At 39.6% G+C, this 22,269-nt stretch overlaps 3 protein-coding genes across 4 annotated transcripts in view; all 3 read left to right on the plus strand.

The window, feature by feature from the left end:
* Positions 1-7,361: 7,361 nt before the first annotated feature.
* Positions 7,362-11,671, plus strand: LOC112196649 (endo-1,3;1,4-beta-D-glucanase). The gene is made up of 8 exons (XM_024337052.2): positions 7,362-7,600; positions 7,801-7,807; positions 9,612-9,626; positions 9,914-10,043; positions 10,393-10,483; positions 10,604-10,693; positions 10,780-10,880; positions 11,177-11,671. The coding sequence occupies exons 1-8, from the start codon at positions 7,450-7,452 to the stop codon at positions 11,315-11,317; spliced, it is 726 nt and encodes a 241-aa protein (XP_024192820.1). The 5' UTR covers positions 7,362-7,449; the 3' UTR covers positions 11,318-11,671.
* Positions 11,672-12,482: 811 nt separating this feature from the next.
* Positions 12,483-16,641, plus strand: LOC112196645 (endo-1,3;1,4-beta-D-glucanase). Of its 2 annotated transcripts, XM_024337048.2 has the most exons (8): positions 12,483-12,697; positions 13,163-13,184; positions 13,650-13,782; positions 14,135-14,225; positions 14,411-14,500; positions 14,664-14,764; positions 14,887-14,904; positions 16,494-16,641. In XM_024337048.2, the coding sequence occupies exons 1-8, from the start codon at positions 12,550-12,552 to the stop codon at positions 16,614-16,616; spliced, it is 726 nt and encodes a 241-aa protein (XP_024192816.1). In that variant the 5' UTR covers positions 12,483-12,549; the 3' UTR covers positions 16,617-16,641. The 2 variants fall into 2 exon arrangements, with proteins under 2 accessions (XP_024192816.1, XP_024192815.1); XM_024337047.2 differs by lacking the exon at positions 16,494-16,641 and having other exon boundaries at positions 12,487-12,697; positions 14,887-15,168.
* A 537-nt stretch (positions 16,642-17,178) lies between these two features.
* LOC112199369 (carboxymethylenebutenolidase homolog) overlaps positions 17,179-22,269 on the plus strand; it is a 58,919-nt gene continuing 53,828 nt past the window's right edge. The window contains exons 1-3 of the mRNA XM_040518759.1: positions 17,179-17,315; positions 17,498-17,552; positions 17,677-17,767. Of these exons, the coding sequence (XP_040374693.1) occupies positions 17,179-17,315; positions 17,498-17,552; positions 17,677-17,767 (283 nt within the window). The remainder of the gene's footprint in view (positions 17,316-17,497; positions 17,553-17,676; positions 17,768-22,269) is intronic.

Here is a 22,269-nt window from a genome sequence, read left to right on the forward strand (position 1 = left end):
GTTGATAGTGTTAGGTGATGATGGTGGTGTTCCTCGTAGCGGCGGCGGGGCTATTGTGTTAGACAGTTGGCGGTTTGGCACAGTGTGATAGGGGTTGGATTAGGTTGCTTGCTGTTAGGCTTGGGCTAAGGCAAACTGTGGGCTATTGGGTTGTGGCCTCTATTTTTAGTTTTTAATTTTTGTTTTAGCTAAATAATTCCATATTGTTTTAGGGCCCTATGCTTGTTAGGTTAGGTTACTTAATGAGCCCTAACGAGTGTGATTTGTTTGTTTATTCGCTATGTTTTTTCCATAATTTATAGGCTCGCTTTTAAGTGAGCGATAAATTCTAATATAGTTGGTCTATCCTATGTATCACCATAGTTTCACTACGACACCATGTTATGTCCACTGTAAGGAAGCGGATGGATATGTAATAGCCTTCATGACATGAGTTTTATCAATGTAATTACCATTATTTCAACAAAAAAAAAAAAGACAAATATACCGAGTTAGTGACTCGGTGTGGCTACACAAGCTTGATTCTCACTAACTCTAAAAAGACTAGCTTTCTTCACACAAATAAAGCTTGCATGATGGATGAGCTGTAAGCTTATACATTAGTTGGTCGATTTTCTATTAGTTCTACGAGCCTTGATTTGACAATTGCATGAGTAGTAAGGCTTCGGGTAGGCGGGTAGCTCGATTTCAAAGTTAAATGCAAACGATATATTTTTAATGACTAAGTTACTAGTGGAGGTGTTAACGTGGTTAAGAACTTAAGATTAGGGTTAATCATCTTGCCAAGATAAGATTAGGGTTCACTGCTTAATTATATTCAACTTTAGAGTTTCCAACCAAAAGAAAAATGCAATTTTTTTTTTTTGTCTTTTTCGTAGAAAAAGCATAAACATATAAAATTATACTTCTAGTGACCTAAGACGTGACGTTACGTTTGTCATGTCACTCGTCACTCTTAACCTCTTGTATTCGACAGTTTCATCAAGGCTTGAGGGCAGTCGCACCGCCCTTTCTTCAAAAAAAAAAAAAACGTGACGTTTGTCATGTCACTCGTCACTCTTAACCTCGTCTCCCTCCCTCCACTGTACACTACAACCTGCTTCTCACCTTCTCAAACAGTGTGAATATGAATATCACTGCTAGCTTCTTCTAAGATGTCAACTTCTGCTGCTTGCTTCGAGAACCCACCAACACTAGGATCAACATATGGACAAGGAACTGTCCTAGAATTGGGGGCCTGAAGACTTATGTTACTGGCTCAACTGAATCTAAGCTTGCAGTCCTTCTAGTCTCCGATGTTTTTGGTACCAACTCGTCAATGTTTTTCTCCATCAATCTTTGTTGCACAATTTGATTTTGATACTTCTTCATTCGTTAGCTCCAATTTGGAAAAATATTGCAGTGTGTTTCCAAAATAAACATGCTGGGTGGATTTAAGCCATTTGGGGTTCAATACTGGTTTGTTACTGCTGATGTGTAAACTTAATGAGCAAACCAAGATCATTTCACAATATGCATAAACACAACCAAATGATCAATACAATATGAACTAGAACACAACAAGAGGAGATGCATCACCTACTTCATGAACAACAACCATTTCTTCAAAAGTAGAAGTAGCAAAACAGCTATTCAACACGAGTAATCCGAGCTTCAAAACTTCAAGCAGCCACACGCAAGAAATCTTCTACTCAACTATGTGTTTTACTCCTCTCTATGGGGCAGGACTGAATATATTTGTCACACAGTGAATAGGGACTTCAAGCACCTATATATATATAAGTTAGATAGGTCTTCCCATAAAAGAATCCTATTCAAGCCAATGAGTTATCTGTAGAGATGCTATAGTTATCATATCATAAACAATAGATGTTTATCTTTATCAAAATGGATTATTAACCAAAGAGTGACATACCTAAACTCATTTGGTAACTAGATAGATAATTCATATATTTCATATTTATTGTAACAAGTTTAATCAGTTTGTTATTTACTTAATGTAGATAATATTAGGTCCAAATAATATTTTACAATCTTCCCCTTGGATCAATATTGTCTACATAACAACTGAACCAAAACTCATTCCAAAAAACAGCCAAAATGTGCATTGAAATATATGGTTTCTCAAAATCCATTCAGTTCTGTGAAGAACGCAATAGCTAAAATAGAACTTGGAAATAAACATGCTTATGTAAACATACTTGTTCCAAATCACCAATAATAACCTCTGGATCTCACATAAACTACAAAAGTGATATGATGAAATCAAGTGGTAAAGTATGTCATTTTGCAGTAAACACTTGATCATAGTCCAACTAAAAATTTTGAATATCAAAATCATAATGCAAACATTATTTACTTAAGTACCAGTGGATTACATGTTTGCCTCTTACTGAATAGATGGTTATAACTTTTGTTTCTGGAAATTTGACCGATGGGTACTTCGGAATCACCATTGAACCCCTCAACGATCTCTCAATCTGGCGGTTGGAGTTTGCTTCTGGTGGCTCTGTTCTTCAGGGCGCCGCGGCGGCGCTACTGGTTCTTCATCGTTGACTGCAACTGTGTTGGCTAACCAAGATCGTGGGCTTGCCTAGTTTATGTAACGTCCCGAACCTTAGCTGTTCACTCATTCACTAGTTATTGGACAATAAACGACAATCGCTCACGTTTTACTTAATTTTTGGTACTATTAGAGGCCCGAATAGTTGGCTTGTTGTTCGGGTCAAAATTTGAGAAAGTTTTCTTCATGAAAGTTGTAGAGGACGTTAAACAGAGTTCGAGGACATGTGGCACGCTAAAATCGGACTTGTAACAAAGAAGTTATAAGGGTTTTAAGTTAGTGGCAGTTTTATAATTTTGTGGAATTCATGTCTATAAATAAAAATCTGGACTTTCCATTTCGGGAAGGCCCCGAAAATTTCGAGCTTTCTTCCTCTCTCGCCGACGTAACTTTCCGGCGTCACCGCCGCATCGTCCGGCCACCTATGGCCATGAAATTGGTGTCAATCTCTTCGTCTTGAAACAAGATTTCTATCCATATATGCCTTGCACCATATCATTCACCATAGACGACGAATCGAAGCCAACAAGTTCACTGTAGCAGCTCGGGTTTCTGGAAAATTTTCCAGATTCCGGCCATCTCCGGCGGCATTTCTGGGCTTGATCGATGCGCCTCGAGACGTGGATGATATCCCTCCAAGATTTTTTCCACAAATCGAAGTGAAATTGACGAATCGAAGGTTTGAATTTCTTGAGCACTATTCAAATTGGGTACCCACTGTGCATTTGATGTTTTCAGCAGTTCTAGGTGTTTTCTGGTTTGATGGTAGTTGAGAAAAATGTTTAGAATGATGAGAAGATGGTGCTGCCGGATTTTGGTGGCCATCGGAGGTGGTGGCCGGCGGCGCGTGGAAATGACTCGTGGCGGTGCATAGAACAGTGATTTAGCTTCTGTTTTTAGCTGGTTAAATCCTATAGTCGATGTAGAATATATATATATATATGTGTGTGTGTGTGTGTGAGTTAGGTGAAGATTGGAGAAGTTTTGAATCGATTATGAATTTTTAAAAGGTTAGAATTTTGATTATCGATTTATGAGAATCCGACAGTCGGATATCTCTTGGTTCTGCCTCGGAACCTTTAAATTAATGAATTGGTATTAGAGGTAAAATTTGGGTTGAATCAGAGAAGAAACGAAAATGTTGAATTATGAGCATATGACGTGGGAATGAGGGAATCGTGTTTAATTTCCGGATAGTTATTCACGAATTATAATTGTGTACATGGCGACGTACCAAGTTACTACTCGACGAGGGAAACTGTTTACATGGTCGCTAAACAGTACTGTGAGTGAATATTTGTTTTTAAATTAATTATGCATGCAGTATTATTATTATTTTCCAATTGAGATTTAAATTATGAGCCTTGATTTATTGAGATTTATTTATGAATTACGAGATTAGTATTGAAATTCCTTCTCGAGGGCTTTTAGTAGATTTTTGAGATAGTTATTTATGAGTTATTGAGTTGGGAAATGATTTTCAGGAAGTGATTGATTAAGAAAATATTGTGAGAATTATTAATTTCAAATATCGATTTTTATGATGATATGCAAGTACGAATGATTTAGCAAATATTTGAGCATGATTGAATTATCAAGATTTCTTGAGTTTTGAGCTCCGAATTTATCAGTTTTGAAGCTATATTGAGAGATTTCTTTCCGAATGCATTTATTGATTTATCGAGTATTTGACTTATGCTTTCGAGGATTTATTGAGGTATTGAGTTATCGAGATATTCTTAAGTTATGCTTTCGGTGAATTATTGATGATTCATTGGATTAATATCGAGTTTCTTTTTAGAAGCAATTATTTGAAAGTGGTTGATTCCAGTTTATTGAGGAGGTAAATAAGTTAGCGCATGCATGCATTACCTGGTCGGCAGTCCCCTCCAGGTAAGTCTGGTCGGCAGTCCCCTCCAGACAATATTCTGGTTAGCGGTCCCCTCTAGAATATTTCGGTCGGCAGTCCTCTCCGATGCGCCATCTAGTCGGCAGTCTCCTCTAAATGACATGAGGTAGTTAGTCGGCAGTCCCCTCTAACTACCTATGGTTAGTCGGCAGTTCCCTCTAACCATCACCTCCTCGTCCGGTCGGTAGTCCCCTCCGATGCGTCACTGGTCGGCAGTCCCCTCCATGTGGCATGAGATGACTAATCGGCAGTCCCCTTTAGTCATCGTCTATTTTGAGATATATTTTGAGATATGAGTGATTTAACGAGATGTTTGAAATATCATTATGTATTTGAGGAATTTGAGATTTTAAAGAGATTTCGAGATGATCGACATTACATAATAGAGATTTCAGTAAAGATGATGATTAAGAGTGTTTTCAAGATTTTTACTACATATGAGGTTTTAGAGAATAATTTGGGAAAGCATTAAGTTTCACTTGTTCATTCGAAATTATTTATTTTTCGTCCACTCACTCTAACAATTTTCAAATGTTTTTCCCCTGGGCCCTTAGGTTTCAAATGTCCAGTTTGCAGGCCAGTTTAGCTTGAGGTCGAGCGTACATGGAGTTGAGGCATAGCTGACATAGCTTCCGCATTATAAAAATATCGGTCCTTTATCTTGTATTCCATCGTCTTGTACGCCTGTGCATTAGATTGCTCTGATAACTCATGGGATTAATATTCTTAAGTTCAAAATTGTTTTGTGAAATGGGAGAGGTTGTGATTTAGAGAGCAAGGTGGCTCCAGAAGATTAAGGGTGGATTATTTTAGAAGTGTAAATGTCTTTCTACAGGTTTTGGGTAGTCCACTTTTAGAGGAAGTTCCGCCAAATTTTTGGTTGAATTTCTTCTAAGGTGGGCCCTGTAGGGCCACTTTGGATTTCAAGGTGAAATCCGGGGCGGATCCTGTCATTAGGCCCACTATGTTTGTTTCCTTCTTGTTTCGTTTAGGCCTTTATTGTCTACTTATGTTTTCATCTGGAAGGCCTAGTTGTCTTGCTTGTGTAATAGTTTCTCTTGTTTAATATATCAATTCTTGTTGATTGCCAAAAAAAATAAAAAAAAGTTACTAGTGGAGGTGTTAAGGTGGTTAAGAACTTAAGATTAGGATTAATTATCTCCTGGGTCTTTGCCCAAAAGCACCAAAATGAGCCAAACTTTTCCCATTTACCCCAACAACAAATTTTTATTCTCACTAACTCAATTTAGAGTACAATCACAAATATACCCTCAATCTAATTAAACAACTTCATTTTATGCCATTCTCTCACCTCTCTCTCCAGCACATCACGATTCTCTCTCTCTCTCTCTCTCTCTCTCTCTCTCTCTCTCTCTCTCTCTCTCTCTCTCCATAATCACATACAGATCATCGGCCACCTTCACCGGAGAAAGTTTTACGGTGACATGGAGATCTATTCTTCGTGGACGGCGACTAATTCAACCGCGGAGGCGACGCAGAAGACCCATGGCTCTACACTGTTCGACGACGTCTGATTTGAACCGGATGATTTGTAGAACTGTAGCAGGGATCTGTCCAACTCGCGACATCGTTGAGGAGGTCATCACCTGCTTCGATGAGATCGATCTCCACCGCTCGACCCGAAGACCCGATCTGGTGAGGGCCTCAGCTCCGTTTTGTAGAACCACCAGCCGCCGTCATTTCAGGCTCTGGCTCCAGCGAGTTTGGATTTGTTTAAGTGATCGGCCAAATCGAATTCGATTCAAGCCTTGTCTCCAATTTGATCATTTCAGTGCCAGAGGAGGAGTCGTGGACGAACGTCCGGTGCTTTAGAAGGTGAGGCCGAAACGAAGAGTATGGTTTTCGATAGACTGGGGGATTTGGTGCAGCAAGAAGAGAGGGTTCCGATCAATCGGGGAAGAAGAAGATTGGGTGCCCAGATCATTCTCTGGGTTCCCACAGATCAGATCAGATTTTTTGTTTTTTAATGAAAGGAAAGGAAAAAAAAAGTTTTAAATGTCTATTGGGGGGCAATAGACAGCTATTAGAGCGCAATAGACGTTTTGAATTGATGTAATCTCCTTGTTTTTTTTTTTTTAGTTATCAAAGTTGTATTTGTCTAAATTTAGGGAGATTAGTTTCCATTTTGGCGACTGAAAGTCCTATTGAGGGGCAATAGACGTCTATTGGGGAGCAATACATGGCTGATAGTCGTCTATTGGGGGGCAATAGACATCTATTAGGGGCAATAGATGTCTATTAGGGGCAACAGACTTCTATTGAGCACCCAATAGACGACTATTAGGGGCAATAGACTTCTATTGAGGGGCAATATACCTCTATTGCCCCTCTATTAGGGGGCAATAGATGTCTATTGGGGGCAAAAAAATATTTCCGGTGAGATTTTCAGCAAATTTAGGTGAGTGGCAGCCAGTGATCGGTGACATGAATCTGGTGAAAGTTAGCCAGAATCCGGCTGCCGGTAACCGGAATTCGGGGAAAGTTAGTTGGATTTGGATGGCCGGTGATCGGACTTCGGTGAAGTCTTTATGGTTTCTCTCTCTTCCATTCTCTCTCTCTCTCTTTCTCTCACTCTCTAAGTAACAAATGGGTGAGAGTAAAATGGTATTAAAAAAATTAAAAAAACAAAAAAGAAATCTTAATGGAGTATTAGAGAAAACATCCTTAGAGTGTTTTGAGTAAGAGGGAATTAAAAAAACTTAACGGGGTAAGTAAGAAAAAAAATCACTAAAAATAGGATAAATAGACAAAAACCCTCATCATATAGTCAACTTCAGAGTTTCTGACCCAAAGAATTTTTTCTTTTGTCGCAGAAACTTGTATCTAGTGACCTAAGCCGTGACGTTTGTCATGTCACTCTTAAGTCTTAACCTCCGTCTCCCTCCCTCCACTGTACACTACAACCTGCATCTCATGTTCTCAAACAGTGTGAATATCACTGCTAACTTCTTCTAAGATGTCAACTTCTGCAGCTTGCTTCGAGAACCCACCAACACTAAGCTCAACATACGGAAAAGGAACTGTCCTAGAATTTGGGGGCATGAAGACTTACGTTACTGGCTCAACTGAATCTAAGCTTGCAGTCCTTCTAGTCTCCGATGTTTTTGGTACCAACCCGTCAACGTTTTTCTCCATCAATCTTTGTTGCACAATTTGATTTTTATACTTCTTCATTCTTTAGCTCCAATTTGGAAAAATATTGTAGTGTGTTTCCAAAATAAACATGCTGGGTGGATTTAAGCCATTTGGAGTTCAATATATATTGGTGTGTTACTGCTGATGTGGTTGTTTGTGTTATTCCTTGCAGGATATGAAAACCCAAAGGGTCTATGACCACTAGCACCAAAATGGGTTAATTTTAGCCCATTTACACCACCAACAGAATTCTATTCCCACTAACCCAACTACAGATTCAAAAGACGATTCTACCCTCAAAAAATTAAAAAACTACAAATGGCACACCAACTCGCTCTCGCTCTCTCTCTCTCTCTGCACATCAAAAACGTGAACCTAAACTCGCCTGACTGCTGGTGCCTTCTTCTGCAGGCGGACGACAGGGAGCAACGGAGGACTGCCGGAGAAGACCAAAGATAGGCACGCGACGGTAGAGATCAAGACGTCGTCACCTGGATCTAAAGCCATCGTCGCGTATCACGGTCAAATCTTTTGCGCCGGTTTGAATTGGTACCAGTCACCGGAGGCGTCATCGCTATCGAGGATGCGGAGCTTGCCGGCGAGTTTGGGGAAGGGGTTGGTCGGATCTGACGGCAATCCCGAACGGCAGACTCGATATGAGGCCACCGTCGCCGGAGTTTTCCACAGGTGGACCAATTACGACATTCAACTTTGGTCACCGTCTCCCTCCATGAACACTCTCTGGCGCACCGGCGGCTTCCTCACCAATAGTCATAGCCCTAAGAAGTTCAGGTCTCGCCGGAAGAAGATCGTCTTCGGACCGACTCAGCCGCCGGACTGCCTCGTGGTTTTCGACTCCGAGAGGAAGTCGTCAGTGATTCTCGAGGCGCATAGGTTGCAGGTTCCGATTGTTTCGCTTGTGGACTCGGACATGCCTATCGAGTACTACAACAAGATCACGTATCCGATTCCGTGTAATTCCTCGGTGCAATTTGTGTACCTGTTCTGCAATTTGATCACCAAGACGTTCATGCTTCAGCAGAAGAAAAGCGGCGCCGATTCTGCCGAAATTGAGACTAGGTGTGTTGGTGTTTTTGGTGCGCACCAGGTGTTTGATGTTTTGATTGAGTGAGATTGATGTGTGTGTTTTTGTTGCAGTGAGCGAGTGGGGGTTATAGAGGAGGCTAAGAGCACAAAGAAGGATGAGGTGCTTATGGTTCAATCAATTAAAGGATGAGATCCTTTAATTTAGTCATGTCTTAATTCAATCAATCTTGTGCTATAGGTCTATTGGGGGGCAATAGACGTCTATTGGGGGGCAATAAACGTCTATTGGGAGGCAATAGACGTTTTGAATTAATGTAATCTCCTCTTTTTTTTCTTTAATCAAAGTTATATTTGTGTAATTTTAGAAAAATTAGTTTTCATTTCAGTAATCGAAACGTCTATTGGGGGGCAATATATGTTTTGAATTGATGTAATCTGCTCGTTTTTTTCTTTAATCAAAGTTTTATTTGTGTAGTTTTAGGAAGATTAATTACCATTTCGGTAATCTAAACGTCTATTGGGGGCAATAGACGTCTACTGGGGGGCAATACATGGCTGATAGTCGTCTATTGGGGGCCAATAGACGTCTATTGGGGGAAAAAAAACTTTCCGGTGAGATTTTCAGCAAGTTCCGGTGGGCGGCAGCCGGTGACCAGAATCCGGCGGCCGTTGACCGGATTCCGGCGAAAGTTGGCCGGATTCCGGCGGCCGGTGACGAGTTCCGGCGAAGTCTCCTATGGTTTCTCTCTCTTCCATTTTCTCTATCTCTCTCTCTAAGTAACAAAGGGGTGAGGGGTAAAATGGTATTAAAAAAAAATCTTAATGGGGTATTAGGGAAGACTCCCTTAGAGTGTATTGGGTAAGAGAGAATTAAAAAACTTAATGGGGTAAGTGGGAAAAAAAATCCCTAGAAATGGGGTAAATGGACAAAACCCCAAACCCAAATATAAGGTACGGTTCTCTTTTCTTCAATTGTACATCGTGATTCTTCCTTTTTACTATTCAATGGCATGAGTGTTTCTACTTTAAATAAAATGACCAATCTTTCTCTGGAAATCTGAGAATAAGGTAAATGATTGAATGATGCAAGTAAGCTCTTTTTGAGAAATTTGGTATCAATATGGTCATTTGGGGTCTTATTTGTCCTCCGTCCAAATTTATCATACAACTTTGAGTTCAGTAATGCACTGTATCCATTACTTATTACATGAAAATGAACTTCACATTGTCTTTTGGAGAAGGAAACTTGCGGATAAAGTTGCTGCAGCTGGATTTTTCGTGGTGGTTCCCGATTTCTTTTATGGCGACCCTGTGAATTTTGATAATCCTCAATTCGACCGAGAGTCCTGGTTAATAGCTCACAGCAAGGTTAGTGACTTTCTAGAAAGGAGTATATATGTACAATCTTTTGGAATTGGTAATTAGGAACTAGAATCAAGATGTATTAGGAGGGGAAACATAGATTTTCCCCGATTTTGAAGGCCAAATACAGTTATGTACTGAATTTCTGTAAGTGAAGCAAGAATAGAACAATTGGGGGTAACAACCTATTGAAAGATTCTCAATTTGGACCGAACAATCAAACATGTTTCCACCTAATTACTGGAACTTTCGATTAACAGTCTCATGACATATAACATGCTAGAGAAAATGTCCTGAACAATGCATAATGCTTATGTCTAAAACTCTAAATTAGTTGTCTTTTGAACTGCTAAAGGAAAAAGGATACGAGGATTCCAAATCAGTCCTTGCAGCATTAAAGAGTCAAGGTGTTTCTGCAATAGGAGCTGCAGGATTTTGCTGGGGAGGTAAACCCTTTAAAACCTGGGATGCATTAGTTGTCAATAAAGAAGCAAACTAACAAGAAGTGGGGCTCTCTCTCTCTCTCTCTCTGTTTTTTTTGTTTTTTGTTTTTTTTTTTTTTTCAGGGGTTGTAGTGGCAAAACTTGCAAAATCTGATGACATTAAGGCTGCTGTGATATTGCATCCTGGCCGGTTAGCAGATGAAGATATACATGGTAAGTTTAATGTTTTTGTTTTTGTTTTTTTTAATCTCGTGAATATATCTCTTTGTTGATTGTTACAATTTAACATGCTTGTACAGAGGTTAAGGTTCATACTGCAATATTGGGAGCTGAGATTGACAAAACTTCACCACCAGAACAATTGAAACAATTTGAGGAGATTTTATCAGTGAAGTCTGAGGTAAGAATCCCTCAGCAAAACTACTCATTGCTTAATATACTTATCACATGTATCTGTTGTTCCAAGCCTAGATAATATTACGGAGATTCAATGTTTGAAAATTAGTAACAATAACCTGTGTATAATAACAAAAGGGACTTATCTCCACCAACATCCAGAGATCCAAGATTCCAAGGAAGTAAATAAACTGTCAAACTAGTTTTCTAAAGATTTTATCCTTTTACCTCAGACAACCATAAAAGTTAGGTTTTTCAATTTTGATTTTGATATAAAAGACTCACTTTTAATATTTTCAGTTTGATAGCTTTGTGAAAATATTTCCTGGAGTGGCTCATGGATGGACAATGAGGTACAATGCAGAGGATGAATCTGCAGTCAAGAGTGCTGAAGAGGCTCATTTGGACATGTTAAATTGGTTTACCAAGTATGTCAAGTAAGAAAACATGTAGGAAGTGAGCTTTGAAGCTCAACAATCCTTGGGACATGGAAAACTCTGCTTCTTCATGATAGAGTACGAAATTGGAATGAAAGCGCCCCCAAAAACCGTTTGACATTTGATGGCTGAGAATAAAATAGCATTCATATACTTTCTCCATGCATATCTTGTTGTATGAAACGTTGTCATTGAGCTACGAGCAAATCCATCCCATGATTTTGCGATCGTTTAAAGGAACTTGTATCTTACCTCAAAATATACAGCACTGTTTGTACCAGTGAGAGTTTGAACCTAGGATGTATCAACTCTTCATCCGTTTCTTTTTATTATTGAATTGCTCATTCAGGTTGAAAAAGAGGGTTTTTCTTTCGTTCATATGGGGCCTAAACTCGGAGAGACTTGGCTAAAATTTCATCAGTTATATGCACTCCTTTTACAGAATTAGCAGTCACCTGCTAGTTATGAAAGGAATTCTAAATTTATGACATGAGGGGTCTATACAACCGATGAGACATGAAACCTAGCTTTTACAGATTTTAATGATGAACCATCGAGCTCTTTCATAGTATTAGGTTACAGGTTTCCTAATGTTGCTGGGAACCCAAAGCTCTTTTTAGTATATGGTGGTTTACTTATTAGAATACTCTTTGACAATATGAATAAGGTTTAGTTTAATTACTGGAGCACTTATAGGAACAGTTGTGTCAATCCGTCCCGGATTGAAAAGTAGCCCCGCCCTGAGCAAGATTGTGGTTCAGGATTGGAGAGGATGGCAAAACAGCAACTCTTTTGGTCTAAAAATCAGTGAGACTTTTCAAAGAACCAGTGTGTTAAAATCCATTTTGAATTTTTCTCGGGTCACAAATGAGAATGACATTTAAAAACACCGCAAACTCATACTAATTGGTGCAACAAAAAGAGGACAACTGGACATGCACGTACCACAATATTCTCGTATAGAATTGACACACTATCAATCAAGCATCAACCTTTAATGAAATTCCACTAAATCTAGAGCAATCTTTAATATAAATATTATGATCAAACTCAGTATGACGTTAGTGATGAGGCAGTTACTTTTTCTCCCACCATCTTTTCCAAATTGCCGACTTTGGAGTTTGTGGTCAGTCAATATCAGACAAATAAGCACCTTATATATATGTGTGTTGTTGGTACCGGTGCCAGTACCTCATTGTCAGTAGTGTTGTTTGTGATCAGAGAAAGACAGAAGAAATGTCAGGCCCTCAGTGCTGCTCGAACCCACCGACCCTGAACCCAACCAGTGGATCCGGCCACATTGAGAAGCTTGGTGGTCTCGACTCCTATCTCACTGGCTCCCCTGACTCCAAGCTTGCCATTGTTCTTGTCTCCGACGTTTTTGGTACGCACGGCACCCACCACTTCAAAGTGACAACATCTAATCTTTTTCCATTTGGTTTAGTACTCTGCTTTTGTTCACTATCTTATTTGAGTTATGTTGCTGATAGTGAAATTGATGGTCTTTGTGTGCTTTTGTCTCTTTGGTTTGGTGGGTTGCTCTGTATATGAAAGAATCAATATATAGAACATTTACATTTTGTTTTGTTTTTTTTTTTGGGAAATTCAATGAATCTAGCCTTAGTCTACTATATATCTCTGTTTCCCCAGTTCTTTCTTCTTTCTTGTTGCTGTTTTTGTTTTCCTTGATTGGTTACATTTGGGAATTTGAAATTGGCAATGGAAGATGTAGTGGTGTCAGTGTAAAATAACTGATAATTTGATCCTTCAAACTCTCTGTGGCTTTAGTGTAATTGCTTTGCTCTGATATTTACCACTTTTTAATATTGCATGTTGATTTGCCTTGCAGGGTATGATGCTCCAAACTTGAGGTATGACTTATTCTCATAACTTCATCCCTACAGCTAATGTAGATTCTTTGATATAGTGCGATACATAAGTAATCTGGTCCGCTTTTTCTTGAACTTGAACATTTTTATGTCGTGCATCTTCTAATATCAAGTCTGGGCCATCGAACATTTGCTGGTTAAAGTTGATGACTTGGTAGACACTTTGAAAAATTTACCCAAAGAGTACTCTTTCAGGAAAAATGAATAGGATATAATAGTTCTATTTGCTATATAATTGTCGAGTTACTTTTTGTTATGGCTTTTCTGAATCCTTAGAAAATCACCACTATGTTGGGTGTGCCCACTCTATAGTAAAGGCTAGCTCCCATTCCAACATCAAATTTTTCTTCAAGAACAGTTGTATCATTCACCGAATCACTGTACAGTTTGCAATCTTGCTACATCTTTTTTGTTATAACTAATGGCGCCTGGCCTTCTTTTTTGTAGGAAGCTCGCAGACAAAGTTGCAGCTGCTGGCTTCTTTGTTGTGGTCCCTGACTTCTTTTATGGAGACCCTTATGTACCTCCAGCTGATGGATCCTGGGACTCTCTACCTACTTGGCTGAAAGGTCATGGACCGGTAAAGTTCTTGTATTTTGATACGGATGCATAAGTCTGTTTATTTATAATTTCTGTGATATCACAAGTATTCATGTGGGATTATTGAATTTACATGGAAGTTTCAGATATTTACTGGACTCTCATGTTGGGCTGTTTGAAGTTGATGTTTGTGGATTAGCTTAGTAATCCTATCAATGTTTTTGTTTGTAAACGTTATATGGTTCTTAACTGCTGGGTTGTTTCTGCCAATTGTGACAATGGTTCAAATTTGAGGACTTGATAATTGTGGTGTTTTAAAAGTTGAGATACTATTGCAGTTGTCAATATGGTTATAATTGATTATCTTTCAAACTGGTGCTTTGTATTTATAGGAGAAGGGATTTGAAGATGTTAAACTAGTTATTGGAGCTCTAAAAAGTAAAGGCGTCTCTGCAATCGGTACTGCAGGCTTCTGTTGGGGAGGTGAGTTTACATTTTCCTTTCCTTTCCTTTAAGGTGGGATGTACAAATCAGTTTTGGATTAAACAAAATTTTTTCATACATTAGACCGGATTTTTTAGGGGGCTCGCATTAGGACAATATTTTACTTCACAATCTCAATACAGTAGTTGTCTCAGTTTCATTGAATTGTTTTGTCCTGTTCTCAGCCAAGGTTGTAGTTGAACTTGCAAAGGGTGACTTTATCCAAGCTGCTGTTCTGGCTCATCCTTCTTTAGTCACTGTGGATGATATCAAGGGTAAGAGTTATCTATTCTATAATCAAGAAATATCTGCCTAATCAGTATATCTTCATCATAGAGGAAGAGAAGAGTTGTGCATTTCCAATTCTTGCAAAAAAAAAAAAAAAGAATAAAGATAACTAATCTCTGTTTCTTGATTTATTCCTGGAACTACTTTCAGCTGTTAAGGTTCCAATATCTATACTTGGAGCTGAGATTGATCAGGTGTCTCCGCCTGAAGTCGTGAAACAATTTGAAGAGGCTTTGGCTGCAAAGTCTGAGGTAAAATATCCTTTCATCAAATTATAACACCAGGACCTGACAGGAAAGAGGCACTACAGTGGTATCCGGTAGTCATTGCAATTCTAGGGTTTGAAATTACTGTTGGTTTTATGGAATTACAGATCAAAAGTCATGTGAAGATATTCCCAAAAGTGTCGCATGGATGGACTGTGAGGTATGATGTTTCAGACAAAGAAGCTGTGAAGCCCGCTGAGGAGGCTCATAATGATTTGTTGGAGTGGTTTGTCAGCCATGTCAAGTGAATGGCATCATCATTGTAGCAATATTAGTTATATTGTCACTTTAAGATGAGGACAGTGTGGATCTTATGGTTTAAATAAGGACTAGACTTTTTATGTAGCAATAATTGTTTGTAAATTTAATGCAATGTTTGAACTTTAGTATCTTTTTCTGTCATCTAAGATTAGAACAGTGTGCTAGCTTAGAGCTTATATTTCTGAAAAAGGGTGTAGCTGATGGAATAGTAGCTGCTACATCCATGGGAATAGGTTATGATGATGAGAGTACAAAACAAATCCACACACGCAAACTCCTCCTCTGTACACCCACAGACCACCTGCATCTTTAGGAAATGAAAGTAAACGTTTTAAGAAAAGTCAAAACAACTTTACCAGGATCGATATAAATTGTTACTTAAAATCACCCTGATCCCATTTCCTCAGGATTATAAATGTACTGAATGACCATCCCCCAAAAAGTGCAACGGACTTGAATAATATTGATGATGGAATTTGAAGGATTACCAAAATCAGGTGCGGGTTGAGGAGAGTATCATCTTTCGATGGCCGCCTCTTCCTGTATGCTCTCTGCCTCTCTCCACACTGGAGAGTTCTTGTTATATGGGTACGGGGGCCTGCATTTTATGACATGGAACTTGAATGTTATAAGGTAAGTGAAATTGCTGTCAATATCGATATTGACTAGTTATGACGACAGCATAGTACCGTTAAGTTGAGAAACGAGAATGAAAACAAGTGAAAATTATTTTACCCGGAATATTGGATCAGTGTTTATTTGTTATTCATTATGAGATCTTAGTCCCCTTCCACTGGTTACTAAGCTTCATACTCATGGTGGTTTCTTGTGCGCATGGTATGGGAAATTAAAGCTTGTTTAACTGGTATTAGCTAGCTAGCATGATTATTGTATTATCGACTGGTTTGTCTTTGTACAATTTTGAAAGAATAATACTAGTGGATTGCCATTTCTATACTTGGAGCTGAGATTGATCAAATGTACATCTCCGCATGAGTCGTGAAACAATTTGCATGATGAGATGTTTTGAAGAATATTTGATTGGACGAAGAAGCTATGAAGCCTTCTGAAACTTCTGGAGCTGTTCTTGAACCGTTGCAAGCGAAATTGTCACTTGAGAAACAGTACCGTGTGGATCTTATGGTTAAATAACTTATTGACCAAAAAAAAAAAAAAAAAGCCCTTAACTTTTATAGCAATATTTATACATTTTCAAAATTCTGTTCCTTGGATTAATGCATTGTTTGAATTTCAGTATCTTTTCTGTCATTTAAGTTGAGAAACTTCAGTATATATATCTCTGAATGGTGATAGTATGCGCTTCATCCATGACAATGGACTAGTGGAGCGAGCATATTGTTATTTTATATGCATGGTGTTTGGTAAATGGTAGAATTCTAGATACTGGACAAGCACATTACCACAATATTCTCATTATGGTCAGTTTGTGAAGATATTCCCAAAAGTGTCGCATGGATGGACTGTGAGGTATGATGTTTCAGACGAAGAAGCTGTGAAGCCCGCTGAGGAGGCTCACAAAGACTTGTTGGAGTGGTTTGTGAACCATGTCAAGTGAATGGTATCATCACTGTAGGCCTGTAGCATTATGTATTGTCACTTCAAGATGAGAACTGTGTGGGTCTTATGGTTTAAATAAGGGCTAGACTTTTTATGTAGCAATATTTGTTTGTAAATTTGTTCCTTGGATTAATCAATGTATGAACTTGAGTATCTTTTCCTGTGATTTAAGATGAGAACAGAGTGGAAGCTTAGTAGCTTATATTTCTTTAAAAACAGGGTGGAGCTAATGAAATAGTAGCTGTTGCATCCATGAGATTAAGTTATGATGATGAGAGCAGAGAATAAATCCACAGAGGCAAACTCTTCTGTACACCCAGAGGCACCTGCATCTTTAGGAAATGGAACTAAAAGTTATAAGAAAAGTGAATTTACTTTACCAGGATCGATATTAATTGGCTAGGTTTTTACTTTTAATTTATTTTGTATTTTATTTTAGTTAAAATCACCCACTTCCCCGCTTCCTCAAGATTACTGAATGGTCTCCCCCAAAAAGTGCAATACTTGAAGTAAATGGCCTGTATTTAGTGATGAGGAGGGTGATGAATAATATTGTGATTATGGCGTTATGGATTTTGAAGGATTACCAAAATCAGGAGTGGGTTAAGCGGAGTATCAACTTTCCTGATCAATGTAGCCAGTTGGGATGGCCTCTTCCTGCATGCTCTATCCACACTGGAGAGCTCTTGTTATATGGGTACGGATGCCCGCATTTTTATGGCATGAAAGTAGAAAGTTTAAAGTTATAAGTTAATTGCTTTATCAGAATCGATATTGACTAGTTATGATGAAAGCATAGTACCATTGAGTTGAGAATCAGAATGAAGGCAAGTGAATTATTTTACCGGATAAGTGTTTACTTGCTATTCATTATTTTAGTCCCCTTCCACTGGTTATTAAGCTTCGTAGTTTTGGTGGTTTTACTGTGCGCATGGTATGGGAAATTTAAGCTTGTTTTACTGGCATTAGCTAGCTATGGTAGTAACATGCTAGAGAAAATGTCCTGAACAATGCATGGTGCTTATGTCTAAAACTCTAAACTATTTGAACTGCTAAAGGAAAAAGGATACGAGGATGCCAAACCAGTCCTTGCTGCTTTAAAGAGTCATGGTGTTTCTGCAAAGGGAGCTGCAGGATTTTGCTGGGGAGGTAAACCCTTTAAAACTTGGACGCACTAGTTGTCAATAGAGAAGCAAACTAACAAGAAGTGGGGCTTGATCTCCCTCTTTTTTTTCTTTCTGTTTAAGGAAAAAGAGATTCGAGAGAAATTGTAGAGAGAATTGTATCATATTATTGAGAATAGGAGCCCTATATATAGGGATTACAAAGTACTAGTTCTAATGTTACAAGGAATACCAATCCGTGTAGGATTGGAAAATCTAGAACCTTCTCTCCTATTACTTCTCCTAGTTTGATAAGGCACACTAAATCGATATTCCTTCAACACTCCCCCTTGTGCCGCTCAAACTTGGTGGTGACGCTTCATTCGTTGCCTCGTTAAAAACCTTGCCAGGTAACAAAAACCCTGTGGGATAAAAATAACCCTGGTCGAAGGACAAAAAGAGCACAACACGTCCTTCACTCTTCGAGATCGCACATGTAGACATCATAACTCCCCCTGATGTCGATATCTCCCCCTGATTGCTATAATCGTGGGAGTTCGGATAACTTTCTCAATCCGATGCTCTTCACATGTTTCTCGAAGGTGGATTTAGGTAACGACTTAGTGAATAAGTCCGCTACATTATCCTCTGATCGGATTTGATTCACTTCAATCTTTAGAAGTGATTGTTGTTGCTGATTATAAAAGAACTTAGGCGATATATGCTTGGTGTTGTCGCCCTTGATGAAACCTAACTTCATTTGTTCAATACAAGCTGCATTATCCTCATAAATGCATGTAGGTTCATCTGTGGTAGACTTCAAACCACAACTTCCTTGAATATGTCTAATTATAGACCTTAGCCATATACATTCACGAACGGCTTCATGTAGAGCAATAATCTCTGCATGATTTGAGGAAGTAGCAACAAGGGTCTGTTTTGTAGACCTCCAAGATATCGCAGTGCTTCCCATGGTAAAGACATAATCAGTTTGGGAGCGACCTTTGTGAGGGTCAGAGAGGTACCCTGCATCAGCAAAACCCATCAAGACATCATTGTCGTTTTGATGGAGGGAGATAGGAGAACGCCGGCCACCATGAGCGGTGGCGGCGCCGGCGGAGGCAACATGGCCGGCGGCCATTCCATGGACGGGGGCGTTCTGCCTTTTGGGGTCCAATCCCAATTTTCCGTCATTCCTTTTCTCTCTGTAGGGATAGAATAGGCCCATATCAATCGTACCTCTTAGGTATCGAAAGATTGTCTTTATACCAATCCAATGGCGGCGTGTTGGCGCAGAGCTATGTCGAGCTAACAAGTTCACTGCGAATGAGATATCCGGTCTTGTGCATTGAGCTAAGTACAATAATGCGCCTATTGCACTCAAATAGGGCACCTCGGCCTCTAATGGTTCTTCGTCCTCATCCCTTGGACGAAACGGATCTTTTCCGGGCTCAAGACTACGGCCGATCATGGGAGTACTCGTAGGCTTTGCTTTATCTTCATTAAAGCGCCTTAGGATTTTCTGAGTATATGCAGACTGATGGATCAAGATTCCATCACTACGGTGCTCGAGTTCTAAACCGAGACAAAACCGTGTTTTCCCAAGATCTTTCATCTCAAATTCGGATTTCAAGTATTTAGCAGTTTCCTTCAACTCATCTAGAGTTCCAATTAGGTTCATGTCATCGACATAAACTGCTACGATTGCAAATCCGGAACTTGTTCTTTTAATGAACACGCATGGGCATATTTCATTATTAATATATCCCTTCCCAATCAAGTAGTCACTTAGACGGTTATACCACATCCGTCCGGATTGTTTTAATCCATATAGTGAGCGTTTTAATCTTATTGAAAACGCGCTCCGTGGTTTAGAGCCACTTGATATGGGTAATTGAAGTCCATCTGGAACCTTCATATATATCTCTGAATCTAGATCCCCATAGAGATATGCAGTAACCACATCCATAAGCTGCATGTCAAGTTTTTCGGAAACTACCAAACTGACAAGGTAGCGGAACGTTATCACGTCCATTACGGGAGAATATGTCTCCTCGTAGTCGATTCCAGGGCGTTGTGAGAAACCTTGCGCCACAAGGCGGGCTTTGTATCTTACAACCTCATTTTTCTCATTACGCTTTCTAACAAAGACCCATTTATGGCCAACAGGCTTTACATTTGGGGGTGTCTGCGTTACAGGCCCAAATACCTGTCTCTTTGTTAGTGAATCCAATTCAACCTGGATCGCATCTTTCCATTTAGGCCAATCCGCTCTTCGTTGACATTCTTCAACAGAGCGAGGTTCGATATCATCATATTCTATAATCCCTTTCGCAATATGATATGCAAATGCATCATCAATCGCCATAGAATTTCTATCCATCATCTCATGTACACTAGTGTAATTTATGGAGATCTCTCTATTCTCTGGAGTTGGTTCTGACATTGGAGCGTCCCCCAATGATGTCTCTTGGACATAACCATAATCCGGAATATTCTCATGAGATGGATTATTTATATCGATGATTAATGGATTATTTTGTGCCAAACTCGCTTTCTTTCTTGGGCGAGAATCCATCGAACCTATGGGCCTCCCACGCTTCCTGGCGGGAGCCGTGGGCCTAGCCATAATGTCACCATCATTAAGAGATGGGACGTTGGTGCCATGCTCATGCATTCTTGAGTTGGCGTCATGTCCTCTACTTTTAGGGACATCAATCCTTGCAGGCACGTTTACAGCAGGTATGTGTGATCTCGTCACTTTAGCGATATCAGAAAACGCATCAGGCATCGATTCTGCTACGTTCTGAAGATCGAGAATTCTCCGCACTTCAATTTCGGACTGTGCGGTTCGGGGATCAAGATGAGACAGAGTGGGGACAGACCACGACAATTCCTGTCGTTCCTGTTGAACATTTATGTTCCTATCTCCCCCTAACGACGGGAAGACTGTCTCATCGAAGTGACAATCCGCAAATCTTGCGGTAAAGAGATCGCCTGTCAAGGGTTCTAAATAGCGGACAATGGTTGGAGAATCATATCCAACATAAATGCCTAATCGTCGTTGAGAACCCATTTTGGTGCGCTGTGGCAGCGCAATAGGCACATAAACTGCACACCCAAATATGCGTAAGTGTGAGACATTAGGCTCATACCCAGTCACCATCTGGGACGCAGAAAAGGGTTGAGTGGCAGTGGGCCTCAGACGAAGAAGCACAGCTGCATGCAATATTGCATAGTCCCAAGCAGAAATAGGGAGATTGGTGCTCATTACCAATGCCCTAGCGACCATTTGTAGTCGTTTAATGGCGGCTTCTGCGAGACCATTTTGGGTGTGAACATGAGGAACTAGATGTTCAACTTCTATCCCAATGGACATGCAATAATCATCAAAAGTCTTTGATGTAAACTCCCTCCCCAGCATTGTCTAACCTTATAGACTTAATAGGATGATCAGGGTGGTGAGCCCTTAACTTAATTATTTGTGCTAGGAGTTTAGCAAATGCAGCGTTCCTTGTGGACAATAGCATGACATGTGACCAGCGTGTCGATGCATCAACCAACACCATAAAATATCTAAATGGTCCGCATGGTGGTTGAATAGGTCTACAAATATCACCGTGGATTCTTCGCAAGAATGGTATATTTTCTTTAGTGTCCTTTGCATAGGATGGTCTCAATCCTAATTTTGCTAAAGAGCAGGCTTTGCAGAACGAATGATGGGGTTTAGAGACAACCAATGAGGATTTTGGTTTAGCCATGAAGTCACAATTGACTTTAGAAGTAGAAGGAGGAGTCAAACAATGATCCATGGCGTCAATGCCATGTTGTTGCCGTAGGGGGTAGACGGCGCCGGCCCTAAGTGGCCGGTCTTGCACAGTCTTGGCACCGTGAGGCGCAGGTGCATCTCCTCGAACCAATTTTTGGTTTTTACTTCTCTTCGTTCTGAAGAATGGATGTCCGTGTGAAGTCTTTAATATACGGATCATCATATCACGACCTAGGTGTCCCAGACGGTCATGCCAAAGCCTATATGTGTCAGAATCCCATAAATCATCTCTCATAACATGATTGGATTCAATTATGTGAATAGTGGTTGCATACAACCCACTAGATCGACACATAAGTTTCTCTAATACTCGTTTATGTCCGTAGTCATTAGAGGTGATGCAAAGGAACTCTTGTCCATTCTCACAATGTGTTTCCACATGAAAACCATTGGCTCTTATATCTTTGAAATAATAAAGTTCGAAAAACATGTCTACGACATGAGATAAAATAAATCGATACTTTATTAATAATATCCAATGATTACATCAAAGTTTCGTGACCATAATCTAATCCAAAGAAAAATCAAACATTAGACAAATTGTAGTCACTCAATTCGTTCGGTAATTCCAATTAAATATGACCAGTGAAGTAGAGAGAGATGTCGGTGGAGCAAAGCTCTCTTAAGTACCACTAATCTCAATTACTTTCCTAGACATCATACTTAATTGAGTACGCCTAGAGGAAAAGAGATAATCCAATAAGTCATTTTATTGATTA

Source organism: Rosa chinensis, chromosome 4 (genome assembly GCF_002994745.2).
Source record: "Rosa chinensis cultivar Old Blush chromosome 4, RchiOBHm-V2, whole genome shotgun sequence".
Classification (NCBI taxonomy): Eukaryota; Viridiplantae; Streptophyta; class Magnoliopsida; order Rosales; family Rosaceae; genus Rosa; species Rosa chinensis.